The sequence below is a fragment of the Hyla sarda genome, chromosome 1, assembly GCF_029499605.1.
Source record: "Hyla sarda isolate aHylSar1 chromosome 1, aHylSar1.hap1, whole genome shotgun sequence".
In the NCBI taxonomy this organism is placed as follows: Eukaryota; Metazoa; Chordata; class Amphibia; order Anura; family Hylidae; genus Hyla; species Hyla sarda.
In genome coordinates, this window is record NC_079189.1 from 417,195,291 (window position 1) to 417,210,719 (window position 15,429).

Here is a 15,429-nt window from a genome sequence, read left to right on the forward strand (position 1 = left end):
GGGATGTGGCGTGACGGCTGTCATGCCCCATCCCATAGACATAAATGGAGGGGGCGTGCCGTCACGAGCGGGTTTGGGGTGACTTCTCCAGTCCCGGAAACAAAGAGGCTTCCGATACTGGAGACGCAACCCCGCATAGAATGCTGGGGCTGCACGGAGATCGCAGGGGGTCCCAGTGGCGGGCCCCCACGATCAGACATCTTTTCACCTGTCCTTTGGATAGGGGATAAGATGTATTTGGCCAAAATACCCCTTTAATTGTAGAAGGACACTAATCTGTTTATTCACTCCATGTTTAGGAAACCTTTCTTAAAAATTCCCTGTGTGTTTTCAGAAAATGTCTCAATATCAAGAGAAGCAATAGGTTTTCCCAATAGAATATTCTTCCTGGAGTTAATGAACAATATATTAGCCCCGTTGTTAACTAAGCCTCGGCCTAAATATGTCCAGCGACGTCTTAATAAGCAGTGCCATGGTTGCCGGGTTCCAATACCACTCCAGACTCCACAGAGGATAATAGGTGCTGCCAATAGGTGATCCAGGGGTGATAATTAAAACGTATTTTATTAAAACATGCTACGCGTTACGAAACCGGACCGGTGCATAGCATGTTTTAATAAAATACGTTTTTTTATCACCCCTGGATCAACCATTGGCAGCGCCTATTATCCTCCGTGGAGTTTGGAGTGGTATTGGAATCTATTATTCACGCTTGTGAGCATGAGGAGAAATGTGCAGCAGCCTTAAATGAACTAGTGCATATACGTGTTGTGCCAGAATTTGCACAACCGTTTTAGGTGAGTTAACCCTTGGCTCACCTATTTTAAATTTCTTATGCTGTAGGTGTCACATGAGGGAGCGCTTTTGTCTTTTGTTTTATGGTTGCAGGGTGACTGTCTCGCAGCAAGAGGAAGATGGTGGCGTAGACTCAGCAGTTTATTTTAGTTTCAGAGTGAAGCCCTGTATGGTAACTATAGTGTTTAACTCTATAATTGACCTCAGTAATTGGAACAGGAAGAGAGATGTGCTCCTTGCCAGTCTTTCCACATCTATCTCTGCTTCTATTAAAATATATAAATAAGTGTGTGTGTGTGTGTGTAAGTGTATGTGTATATATATATATATTCAAATAGTGACCAAAAATGTACATTCACTATTTGCAGTTACTCTGCGCTGCTATTTTGCATTGTGACAAAAACCCTAAACTTCAGAAGTAAGGCATTATGTGTGGCATTGGCATGGTAGTGGGGCTAAGTGCTGGTGTCACTAAGTGAAGGGGATATGTCAGTGGTGTACACGCTGGTCTGGCTCCTTCTGTTCCTGTGTTGGTATACAGTGTACATTTATGGCATAGCAGGACTCATGGGGCAACAGCAAGTTTCTACATCAGACTGCTGATCTGTGAGGAGCAAGTGGTCTACATAGATGCGGCCATCCTGGTGCTGTGCTGTATAACATTAGGCATCTACTAGGTCAGAATCTGTGACCCACAAGATAGCCATGTCGATAGTCAACAAATTACATCTGTGCCATATCCCTGGTGAGAATAAATAGGGTGTATGGTTTTGAGAACTCTATACACCCAACTGTTACATTGCATTACCCTACGACGGGGAGGACAAAATAGATAAAACATCTCATTTCCATGGGTAACATTTACACTCATATCATTTGCAACCAGTCTAGGATGCCACAATTTTTTGCTGTGAAAATGTATTGACTAGTAGTCATGCTATGCATTAGGTTTGTCTGCCAAGCCCTCCATGAGACCCAGCCTCGGGTGCATTGTCAAAAATGACTTTCCACTAAAGCAAGCTAGCTATTAATAAGCTTAGAGGGGTCCTCTGGTGGAAAACTATTTTTTATAAAATCAGCTGGTGCTAGAAAGCTGCTGACACCTCTGTCCATGTCAGGAACTGTCCAGAGGAGGGTAGGTTTGCTCCTGCTCTGGATAGTTCCTGGCCTAGACAGAGGTGTCACCAGAGAGCACTGTGGTCAGACAGAAAAGAAATTCCTCTGTAGCATACAGCAGCTGATAAGTACTGGAAGGATTAAGATTTTTAAATAGAAGTAATTTACAAATCTTCAGTGCAGTGAAGGAATAGAAATAATCGGCACTCAAGTGAGTTCCGATTATTTCTATTCCTTCACTGCATGGAAGATTTGAACTTTGTTATTCTATCAGAACACCACCACATCTCTATGGATTTTCCTAGTTAAAGGGGTAGTCCAGTGGTGAAAAACTTATCCCCTATCCTAAGGATAGGGGATAAGTTTGAGATTGCGGGGGATCCGACTACTGGGGCCCCCTGCGATCTCTCTGTACAGGGCCCCGGCTCTCCAGCCAGATAGCGGGTGTCGACCCCCGCACGAAGCGGCGGCCGACACGCCCCCTCAATACATCTCAATTGCAGAGCCGGAGATTGCCGAAGGCAGCGCTTCGACTCTGCCATAGAGTTGTATATAGGGGGCGTGTCGGCCGCCGCTTCGTGCGGAGGTCGACACGCCCCCTTCCCGCGGGCTCTCGGGGCTCCATACAGGAGATCGCAGGGGGCCCCAGCGGTCAGACCCCCCCCCGCGATCTGCAACTTATCCCCTATCCTTAAGATAGGGGATAAGTTGTTCACCACTGAGTCACCACTGGACTACTCCTTTAAGTGTCCGTCCAATGGTCCGGTATAGCCAGTCATAGCAGTGCCGAATATAGCATCTTGGTTTTGTCTAATTTACAAATCTGTTTAACTTTTTGGCACCAGTTGATTTAAAAAAAATTGTTTTCCTCAGGAGTACCCCTTTAACTTGCATTACGGACACCAAACGTAATGCTGACAATAGTTGGAACAGGTAGGGATAGCAAGTAAAAAATAAATAAAAAATCTGCAATCAGGAGAATCCCCTTTTAGACTCATAGGTGTACATAGGAGAAGCAGACATAAAAGAGAAAGCTTTCTTAAATCAAGAATATTTGCAAAGTTTTAAAAAAATTTTTTAGATGAGTCAATACCCTTTAAGCTCTCCACCAAAAATATTTGGTCAATCCTTTAGCAAATAGCTTGGACAAGACATGTAGAACTGTTAAACTAAACTGTATTTGACCTATAAAATAATACATAGGTATATTTAGCTACTGCATAATAATAACACAATTTTACAAAATCTGTTCTATGGTTTCTTATTTTGCTCATTGTTTTCTCAAAAATACCAATCATTGAGGGTCATGAAATCTGTTCGGCACGGCTTTTGACAAACTAAGTGTTAATTTTGTTGATCATCTGTAAAATTGCATGTACAGGGCTTTTTTGGGCCCATTATAAAAGTGCTGATTTTCTCACTACGTTTGTGTGTATTTTGGAGGGGGTTAAACACCCATGAAATTAGGTCTATAATGTATTTTACATTCAATTTATTTTGCTTGGGTTAAAATGAGTTTTGTGTTGTGTTGGACTTCATTTCCTTGAAGCCTCGAATTACTAGGCTGGTGTTAGTTTATTTAAATTTAGGAAAAATATGTATAACCTGGTAGAGTCAAATGTACTGTGTCTATATGGATGTACAGATGAGTTATATAGTTTATAAATAGTCTTAATGTCAGTGCTTTTTGTCTATTGAAGATTTTGCATTTGTATATTGTTTACTCCATGCTTGTCTAGGAGAATATAATGCACCCATCTCACTGTCATTAGCGCTGGTAGTTTCTAGGGTGGTAGTTTCATAGGGTGGTGGTTTTTCATGGATGGAGCATTGAGGGGCACATGCCAACATTGAAGTGCTCTTGTGCAAAAGCACTATATGGGACCCTTGTTCTCAGCTACTCTAGTTTGATAACAATGGGGTGCTAAACCACCTCATTTATGGCTCTTTTACCAACCTACTATAAAGGGGTACTCCAGTGGAAAACTTTTTTTTTTTTTTTAATCAATTGGTGCCAGAAAGTTAAACAGAATTGTAAATGACTTCTATTAAAAAAAAATCTTAATCCTTCCAGTACTTAGCTTCTGTATAATACAGAGGAAGTTAATTTTTGAATTTATTTTCTATCTGTCCATAGTGCTCTCTGCTGACACCTTTGTCCATGTCAGGAACTGTCCAGAGTAGAAGCAAATCCCCATAGCAAACCTCTCCTGCTCTGGACAGTTCCTGACATGGACAGAGGTGTCAGCAGAGAGCACTGTGGTCAGAAAGAAAATAAATTAAAAAAGAAAAGAATTCCCTCTGTATTATACAGCAGCTGATACATACTGGAAGGATGAAGATTTTTTAATAGAAGTAATTTACAAATCTGTTTAACTTTCTGGCACCAGTTGATTTAAAATACCATTTTTTTACCATAGGAGCAGGCCCCTGTGCAGCATATACCTGGATGTATATTTTTTATTATTGTTGCTTTGAGTATCTAGTCATAATGATGTTGTGGGAAACACCAATAAATACTTACATTCATAGCACGTTCAGCATACCTTATTTTGTGTACAATACTGGGCCAGGTGTGTGTTGATATCTCACCTCTTGTATTTACCTATTAGGCCCCATATATATAATCAAAAAGGTATAAAAAATACAGGTAAACATCTCCAAAACACAGAAATCATATATATGCATTGTGCAAATTTTCTTTAAACAGACCATCCTCAGAGAAGAGGCCATAGACCACTTGGGTGGTCTTAAATGGGCACTGTCATTAAAAAATGTTTTTGCTATTGCACTCCATATGGTAAATTTAAAAAAAATTCTAATATACTTTGCTTAAAAAAATGTTTTCTATGTTTTATTTGTGTTTTAAAAAACTGCCACTAGGTGTCTCCCTACTTGTCCAGAGCACATTCCCCCCCATCTTTTGCACAGACTTTGCTGACCTGGCAGAAGTTCAAAATCAGGAAATGCAGGCTGGAGTGTTGAGGGGTGTGTGTGTGTGCAGCCTTAGTAAATGATAGTTCCTCTCACACACTGAACTGTTTCTTGGCTGTGTGTAGCAGAGTGAGGGAGGAAGTTCTCCCCTGTATGGCTTCAGATGATGTCACGTCTGCTGGGGAACGCCCCTTCCCAGTCTCTGAATCTGACTGAAACTGAGCAGAAAATACAGAGCAATATCAAGGTAGAAAACTAAAAAATAATAGTACTAATAATAATAATTATTCTGTTTAAAGATGTTTCACTGTATACCCTGGTGTAGTCCCTGTGTAGCCCTAGGCTTTAGTAGATCAAATGTAGTCTTCTCATGATAAAAAAAGACTTGGACTACTGTGCTTTCTTCACAAATAAAATGTATACCGGTGGTAAACTAGCCAAATGTAGTCACATGTAGGCTACTGAAGTCCAAAACTAAGATACAGTATATGTTTGAATACCTTTTTGATGGTACTCTTATGCATACAAGTGATGGAGAGCATTTACCGTACATGAGATCATTCCTTTGATTGTCATTATTGTGATGAATCAAGGTCCCACAGTGCTTACATTTGTCCTGTATGTATGTATTGCATGTTTTATGTATGTTAAATATAAAGGTTGTAAATGTTTTACACCACTAACAATGACACTATATCAAAACATTTAGGCATATGAGTGTTGGTAATATATAAAACCCACTCGCCAGTTATGAAGTGAGTTAGTAAATTGCAATGTGTTTTGGAGAGTCACCTTTTTATTCCTGTGCAGAAAAAAAAAACACTATAAAGGTTAGATGAAAAAAAAATAATCTAGATTACCGACTGGAGCATAATGATAAATATTAATAGGTTAAGATGAAAGATGTTATGGCACTTATGTTTTTAGATGTCATACCACAAGACAGCACACCAGAGAAATATATCATCAGTATGTGCGCATTTTTTTTAACGCTCGCGCAAATTCATGAATGATTAACCGTTGAAAAAAAAGAATACATCAGTGCTAATGACCCGTGATAAAAATAGAATTCACAGCACCTAATATGCTTGGCCACATCAAGACATACACTTTTAAATTGCAATTTGGTATCTGATAATTCAAAGGAAATCAAGTCCACGTGATATTCATGAATAAATATCCCATAAACGTCCACTGGAATACATTTATATAATAGATTGCATCATTTTTTATCAGATTTTTTGGATATGATTCTATTTTCAATGACCCAACGCTGAAGCGGGGCTCTGTCCACATTGGCAATTATGTTTTCAGGGCTTTTTTTGTGTTTTCTTCTTTTTTTTTTTTTTTTTTTTTTTTTTTTTTTACTGATCCATTATATCATACGTTTTGCCTCTTGTGGAGGTGAATAGGGTCCAACAATTCATTTGTTTTTTGTAGATAACCGTTTCTGATACTAAAACCTGATACTAATGACAGTAAACTCAGATTCACCAATGCAAATTTTTTTGCTTTTTTATGTTCTAGCCAAAGCCAGAAATAGATGATAAAGGAAGGAAAAGGTATAAAGGGAAAATTATTATGTGTATTATTTTTCTACTTATCCACATGTGAGTTGACTAAAAACTGCATGCGTGAATCCAGATGAAGAACAATCAAAAATGTGAATGTGGCCGTACCCAAACTTTTGCTGCATTCTTTTTTTATTTATATATTTTTACTATGCAGAAATGAGTCATAATGGGGGTATGGGACATAATGGGCCATCCAGGAAGGCTTCCATTGTCAGCGCTCTTAAAAAATGACCTTGAAGAACTTTTGTCAATGTCACAGTTTGTAAATAAATATATAAAAAGTTGCTTGGAAAATAAACTGATTAGCTTTATTCAGCAAGCCAAAACCGTCTCCGTATCTCAAAAGGATCATCAGATTGATTGAGATTGTTATTGCAGCATTTTATCCTCACTTGTATTATAAAGAAACAATGAGCTCTCATCTTTGCATCGTAAGCAGAGCAGAAGACAAAAGAAGACTTCCTAAAACTGATGGCAACACTAGCCAAGTGCTGTGTTCATTTTTGGAAGTTTGGTCGGGATCCATTCTTGTTTGATCCTGTTCTTTTTATATTTGTTTTTTGTTACTATAGCTAGGCAATTTATTTTCCTATCCTGTATCTACGCATGAAGTATGTTCCAATTAGAGGCAGATGTATTTCACAATTATTATTGTATTATTCACAAGAATAATTTACGCTATGTAAGACACTGCACCAGCTGATATCATGCATGTAATACATATCCTCATAAAATAGGCAACAAAGGTATTGTGGAACAGAAAATAGAAACATTCCAGCTTTAACACAAAATCATGAAATCATATATATACAATCAACATTTGTATGCCGATACCCTGCACCCCTGCTGCTCAGCTGTTCAGCATTCACACTATACTGAGAATGGGGCCGGAAGCATTTGGCTCTTTACTCTGTGTAGCAGTGGCATCGGGGTACTGAAACCCGGCACCAATGGCTACATGGAACACTGAGCCAACTGCTTCCAGTTCCATTCTCAGTCTCTGACCAGCAGGGATGCTGGTTATCAGCTCTCTGCTGATCAACTGTTGATGGCCTATCCTGTAAATAAGCTGTCAATAGTTTTTTTTTTTAATCTCTTTAAGGCCTCATACTCATAGCATTGCTTGTAGAGAGTTCCTGCAGCTTTGTATACTACTGAATGGTGCCTCAGTATGGCGTAAGAATAAATACTTTGCATTACCTTGCATAAGAGCAAATATTCCCTTAGGGCAGGGTCACACAGGGCACATCCGTAGGGTATTTCATGCTGAGGATGCCCCACCGGCAGTCGCAGAGGGACTGCAGTGTGAGCTCCCGGCGGCGGGATAGCTTTGTGTGTCCGCTTGTAGCGGGGAATTGCTACGGCGGAAATCCGCCACTACGAGCAGACACAAAGAGCTACCTTGCCACAGCCGGGAACTTGCTCTGCAGTGTCCCTCTGTGACTGCCATCTGCGCATCTGCAGCACGAAATATGATGCGGATGCGCCCTGTGTGACCCTGCCCGTATACCATAATGCAGATTTATGTGAAATCTAACAATAATGTTCCCTTAACAGATTCAGAGACACACACAATGGTATAGTAGGGCCCACATATCTCTAAAGGCACTGTATAAATGGCTTTGTACAACTCTGAGGTTACAAGGTGCCATAATACAGTAGTGTAGAGGGGCAGGATGTGACTCTTTTTAAATGTATGATGGTGCATCGCAAATTAACATATATATTCAAAGCATTTACTACCAAAGTACTGTTAACCCTCCCGGTATTGCAGCATCTTCTTCTAGGGTTAAATTTTAAATGACAGATTTTGCATTAATTATAGGGGATTTTTAACGACAGCAGTTCAGTCATTTTTGTCTCCCCAAGTACTTTGGGTGGAACCAAATGCCACAGTTCTAAGGCTCTTTTTGTCTGTTTTAACAGAAGAATAGAGACAAACGTGTTCTGAGCTGACAGCTCTTTCCTCCCCTGTCATTAAATTATTAACTGCCATCTCACAAAATATGGACTTTTTTAGTAATCAAAAATGCTCTCTTTTTTGAAGACACAAGACATTAGACATAATTTACAGCTATAATCATTAACAATGCATCGCGAAACATTCTGCATTTTGCATTTTTGACACTTTTCTTAAATAGTTGGGGAATGTTTAATCTGCTTGAATGATAGAAGTTTCTAAATTACTATAATAAGGCCTTAAGGCAAAGCTTACACCTAACACATCTCCGTTCAGCCTTATGTTTTCTGTGTTCTGTCTCTCATTGTATGTTTGCCTATTTTTCTTTCTCACTTTTTTCCTGTTTCATTCTTTTTTCCTGTATCTGCCATTTTCCAGTGAGCCAATGATACTATTATTGTATGTTATTTTCTTACTACATATTATACCTCTTTTTTTCATTTCACTCACATAAAGAACATATACATTTGTTATTGTTATCTGTAGGACTTTGACTTTCTTACATCTCCCACTATCTTCTGCATGCATGCACCTTCATAATGCCTCCAGTCTAAACCACTGATTTTTTTTCTTACCATATTGATACTATATCTATAATATGTAACTATAAAGTAACAAAGAGGACATTGGTAATTGTAGTGTTAAAAATCTTGTTTTTGTCGTTTTGTACAGTATAGCAAAAACAATGACATTATTCTCTTCTATTTCAGGTGAAACTACTACACCAGTACAGACCACAAGATACCCAAGCCCTGCTGAACTAGATGCCTACGCACAAAAAGTAGCAAACAGCCCACTGACTATCAAGATCTTCCCCACCAACATCAGGGTTCCTCAGCACAAGCACCTAAATAGGACTGTAAATGGCTATGACACAACAGGCCAGCGTTATAGCCCTTACCCAATACACACAACTGGCTACCAAGGCCTTCTTGCTATTGTTAAATCTTCTAGCAAAAGTGTGGTAAAGAATGTAGAGGGAAAACGAACTAAAATTTCTTCTGCACAGGTTGGTGTTGCTCCCTACCCAATGTCAAGCACTTTAACACAAGGCCAACCTTGCAACGGACAGTTGAGTTATATTACAAATCAGAAACAGATGGATGCACCAGTGCCACCCAATGTGACAGTGGCAACTTCAGTCATTCCTTTAGGTAGAAATTTAACACTCCAGCAGTCCAACTTACCCTCTATTCAAAGCATCATTTACCAGATCAACCAACAGTGCCAGGCTCAGGCTTCTCACCAAGCTTGTCATGGTTTGGTAGTTGCTAACTCCAGCCCAGCTAAGCAGGGAATGACCGGAGGATTTACTGCTATGACCGGTGGCACTGTGGCATATACCGGGACTGTCCTACAAGACTGTAGGTCTGGCACAGAGTTGGCATTGGGGTCTGCCCCAGTGGTGGCCAAAGCTGGATCCTACCAGGATGGCATGGACTACCTTATTTGGCAACAGAAACAGCAGCAACAACTCCGGATATACAGTAGTGGCAGTGGTGGAGGAGGAGCAGTCAGCAAGTCACCTGAAGTCTGCCCGGGAGTGTCTCGCCCTTATATGCTTGCTAGTGCCGTTGAGAAAGTCAGCTCCTCCCCACTGAACTGTGTTGGAATGCATGGCAACTTCTCTGTTGGTCAATACTTTGCCCCTCCATGGAACAGTATCTTGGTCACACCCAACAGTGACTGTTACAATCCACAGGAACTTGCCAATGGTCACAGGGATTTGGGGGTGCATCCATCAGATGGACTAACCAGCATTCCCAGCAAGACCCTTTGCAATACCTCTATTCTTAGCAGTAGCCTTCAGTCTTTGGAGTATCTCATCAATGACATTCACCCACCCTGTATTAAGGAGCAGATGCTTGGCAAGGGTTATGAAACAGTGTCTGTGCCAAGACTTCTTGATCATCAGCATGCCCACATCCGCCTGCCCATTTACAGATAAAGTTTTTTCCTCTTTTCCATGTAAAGGTGGCCAACACTGGTTCAGTACACTAGATAATGCTACTTAGCCATAAGAAGGCATGTTTTATCAGTGCAGAGGGCAGAGGTGACGCTAGCCATCCTTCACTCCTTTGCAGTCTGAGTGCTTAGGAGAGTCCTGGCAGCAAAAAGGTTTTCATTTTTCTGCTCTGGTTATGCTGCCTATGCTCCTGCACTTTATATTATCTTGCAAGTAAATGGAAAAGAATGGTTCAGTTCAAATGCAGGTTCTTTATTCCATGTCTTATGTTGTTACAATGGAAGAGATATTGGTTGTACCTGTACTGAATGCAAATGTAATGCTCTGGCTTCTTTTAATGCTGATTTCATGTAATCATTGACATCTTGATTTTTTTTTTCTTTAAAATCTCAAAAGTTGTCTGAATGCAGCATCATTTCTCACCATTGTGGCACAAGAAGAAGGGTAGGCATAGAATAGGTACTTTTATTATTTTATCTGGGATAATTTTTTTTTTCTTATGTTCTTTCTGTAACCCCTTCACTGCCAACTATCCTGACCTCATTGTGACAAGGCTTTATTTTTTAATAAGCAAGGTATCAATTTTAAAATGAATGTGAATCCTTAATTAATTTCACATGTAACATTCATCGCTGTTACTTGGTCAGCTTATGTTCACAGGAGCCTAAAGTCACTTGAAGATTTTGCATCAAGACTCAAAGTAACACAAGATAGGCCTGCTAGTACAATTTAGTTACCTTGTCTGAGAATCTCTTTGTTCCGCATATAGTTATGGGCAAGGACTATATTACATGTTACACAGTTACGGAAAGCTAAATGTAGTAGTAACGTGACTTGTTCACAAGTAATATAAAAGTCATTAAGTAGCTAACCAATAATGTAAACTGTTATATCACAAAATGTTAGGTCAGCGGTTCAATGGCGTCCTGTGAGAACTATGGTAAGAAATGCCACATCTAAAATACCAGCTCTCATGGTGTCCTCTGTTTCCAGTGGATTATACTGTACTGTCTATGAACAACCCAAATCTACATACCAATATGGCAGTCGCTGCTCAATGTATAAATACAATCATAAAGATTCCAGTATAATAGAAAGACTTGAGTTGACCCCTCTCTGAGAGCTTGCATTTGGCACATTTTAGGTACAAGATGAGCACATGTCTTATTAGAATTGGTAAGATTTCTTGCAGCTTAGAAATGCCAGAAGTGAGTGCACCACTATGAGCTGAACACATGATGCACTCGGGCCAATGGAAGACAATTAGAAAATGCTGGAAAAAAGAACATTAGTGCCTTGAATACTTAGAGTAACTCCCATTACAGTGGTCCATCAAGTTATAGTATTACATCCAAACCTCTTTGAGAAGACCACCTGAAATTGCTCTGAAATGTGGTCTTCTATGGTGTCGTCTTCTTAAAGAAAATGGCCACTATAAATAATGTATGGTGGACTTAAAAAAAATCCATCTCATGAAATCAGGTCTGGATAAGGGGGTGCTCTTCTCAAACTGGATAGATGTATTTGGATCCTGGACAACTAAAACCATTGTATTATGAGACCATTTTATCCAAAAGAAATGTCATTCCGAAATAAGAAAAAATATTTATGAAGAATGACTAGATAACTAATGCAGATAAAGTCCGTACATAAAAGTCAGAAACAGCTGCTTAAGACTAAAAATAACTTTAAGCATAGAGAGCAGAAGCTTGTTCAGGGTCCTGTACAGATCTGATTGGTCAAATCTTCCAGCCATTCACATGTGCTGTGGATCCAGACTATGTCTGTAGCATTGTATGTTGAGTATGGTCCAGGAAAGACCATTATTTGTTGAAACCCCTGTAACCTTAGGCCATTGTAACTTGAGGGGCCACTGTATAATTATATAATTATTTTCATAACATTCAAATGCTTATTTAGCCCATGTTTAGTTATTTCATTTAATTTCAACAGAGAGAAGAGAAAGCCCTGCCTGATACTCCTGACAATGGCTGATTCTGCCCAAGAACAAAATATCGGTCATGTTTACAGTAAAATGTCCAATCCCTCATTCCCCTGATATCTGCCATTGGTAGATCCATAGAGATCCCATACAGACAAGATTGTCATCTGATCCTACATCAAAAGGTTTTATCTCAAATGTATAGCTGGCTTCACAGTCTCATCTTACTCCTGGTTATACAAACTTTACATTTTGTGACATCATAACATGTTGCAGTCATGTGATTCATCAACATCAACGTGAATGCTAAGAATCTTATAGACAAATCTATCTGACCACAACAGTTATGAATTTGGTCTGCGTGAGTCACGACAGTAGTTGTAGTTCAACTATCATGTTTTTATAACATATAGGTCAATTTTGGAACTTAACCCCATTTACATTCATACAACTCATTCCGGCATACAGCAATCTCTGGAAATGTTTCTACTCAATCCATAATTATTGGAGAAAACCTTAACCCTTTGTGCATTCGACAGAAGTACACTTTAGTACAATTTCTTAATGTGGTTCTTTATATCTATTTTTCATAAGTATGATTTCAATACCTCCCATTTCCAAGGGCATGGATTAAAGAACAAGGCAAAGCCAACTAACCCCAGGAGAGGGGGAGATAATGACCTAGTCCTAGTTTCAAATACTTATCTTATTTCTTTAAAGCAAATTGGTAAAAATAGTCTTCAGTGAAAAAAAAAAGCGTCTTGATCATTATCTTTCTACCGACCTAATTGATTTTTTTTCAATCTAATTTAGCTGCCTAACTTACCCACAATGCGTTTCAGGTGTCTGTGGCAGTGAAAGGATTCATTTATTTATACATTTTTATTGTGACATTTTACCATGTTTCCACTGGATCTGTGATGCTTTTTGCCCAGTAAATTCAAACGTTTAACTACAGAAATATGTGCAAAGAATGTGAATGAGGGTTAAAGCTTCATAGTTGCTGCTATTTTGGAAACAAATGAAAAAAAAATACATTTCTTTTTTTTTTTTTTTTTGCTCAAAAAAAAGTCATAAAAATATATGTATTACCCAAAAAAATTTGTATAATCTTACCAATGTCACATTACTGATTAAAAAAAGAAAAAAAGATCATTTTGATTCTGTCAGTGTTTTGGCAGAAAAAATGGGATAATTAAACAAAAATTGTTAACGTAAATTTCATTCTTTTCTATCTGTTTTTTTTAGTCCATTACTTGCACTAGTAAAAAAAAGGTAGAAGTAAACAACGAATGCAGGAGGATATTTAAAATACACACAATAATTAAAAAAAAAAAAAACTTGAAAACTTGAATATAATTTTTGTAGTGTGATAATATTGTATAATTTACTTGTTGGCTGCTATACAAAAAAAATACTGAAAACATTTCCTCATATCCCATGCTTTCTATGCTTGAAAATAGACTTCATACTATTGATTTTTATCTTTCTTTTTTCAGTATCTTTTTTTATTTTCAGTCGTTGTACGCTTTTGTTTCAGGCAGACAAGAAGGAATTGAGAAGGTGGTGGTGCTTAGCATTTGTGATCTGTGAATTTGGATCTCTTTTGGCATTTAAATAACATTTTTACACCCACCAATTACCAGTCTTTCCACTGTATATGCTCAGTGTTCAGCGGGAATATTTTAGAGATTGCAGATTTCAGTCATGTTTGCATCCCACATCCTCTAAGCTGGATGGAAAAATTGTAATTAGATTTAAGCAGCACAGGATAGAAGGAGAACACTGAGCTCGGGGATATATAGTTTTATATGATTTGATTCAGTATTTCATTAAAAAAAACTTCCTATGCTGCAAGTACTCATGGAGAAAGTCTGTGAGTAGAGATGAGGGAATCAATTCAACCTGAATTTTGCAAAACAAATCTTATTCGTTAGATCCTGAACTTTTTGCGTAGAACTTTCAGTGGGCAAATGGGGCAATAAGAACCCAAAACATTTTTTAGGAGGATGTGTTTATCTCTCTGTTTGAGTCCTGTTTTCCCACTCATAGTAAGCTTTCTATACGTGTGTGTATAGGGAGGATTCTCAGTCAATCACTGTGGTGTGGGTGTACTAAGCATGAATACTGGCAGCATTAAAGCGGTTGTTTCATTAGGACTACCCTTGTCCATAAACCCTTTAAGGGTACTTTCACACGTATGCAGATTTGATGCACAGGATTTTCTGCTGCAGATTTAAATGTAAACTAAATGACTGAGCACAGCTTCTAATCTGCAGTTACAAATCCTGCGCATCAAATCTGTGCAGCATCCTGTATGTGTGAACGTTCCCTAAGGGCAAATGGGCATCACAGAGGAGACTTCCTCTCTTGGGAGCCCCCTTCAATGGGCAGAAACAGAGAACTCCAGCTTAGAGTCTTAGTTTAGAGTCAGTTTTGCTTAAAGGAGAACTCCAGAATAGGAAAATGATCGTCCATACTGCCGGCAGTAAAAAAAAATAAACAGGTACATACCTTCCTTCGCTCCCCCGGTAACCGTCTCCAGCCTCCGACGCGGTCCTCGTCCTGGTTGCCGGTGGTCGGCGAGTCATACTGCACTCAGCCAATCACCGGCCACAGCAAAGTCCTGACTCTGCCGGCGATAGGCTGAGTGTGATGTTTTCGGCTCCGGCAGCAGGTGCCGGTGTAGTGAAGAATTGTGTGTCGTGAAACGTTCTCACACTGCCGCTCAGCCTATCGCCGGCCGAGTCGGGACTTCACTGCGGCCGGTGATTGGCTGAGCGCAGTATGACTCGCTGACCACTGGCAACCAGGAAGAGGATCGCGGCGGAGGCTGGAGACGGTTACCGGAGACACCGGGGGAGTGAAGGAAGGTATGTACCTGTTTATTTTTTTTACTGCTGGCAGTATGGACAATAATTTTCCTATTCCGGAGTTCTCCTTTAAGTATTCCTAGTCCATACATTACAGACACCTGCTACAGGGCAATATGTGCTTGGCTGAGTCTTCTCCTACTAATAACAGCTTATTGCCAAAGGTAAAAGAAGAACTTCTTGGTAAAGGGTTGTCTTCATGAGACAGCCTTTTTCAGCAGAAGATGGCATTGCAGATGTGGCCACTTACAATAAACTATTAAAGCCCT

The 15,429-nt window shown here is 39.3% G+C and overlaps 1 protein-coding gene across 2 annotated transcripts in view; it reads left to right on the plus strand.

Moving 5' to 3' along the window:
- FAM222A (family with sequence similarity 222 member A) overlaps positions 1-14,779 on the plus strand; it is a 91,330-nt gene extending 76,551 nt beyond the window's left edge. For both annotated transcript variants that reach the window (XM_056528861.1, XM_056528862.1), the window contains exon 3: positions 9,090-14,779. In XM_056528861.1, coding sequence (XP_056384836.1) covers positions 9,090-10,327 — 1,238 coding nt within the window. In that variant the 3' untranslated portion in view covers positions 10,328-14,779. The remainder of the gene's footprint in view (positions 1-9,089) is intronic.
- The last annotated feature ends 650 nt before the right edge of the window (positions 14,780-15,429 follow it).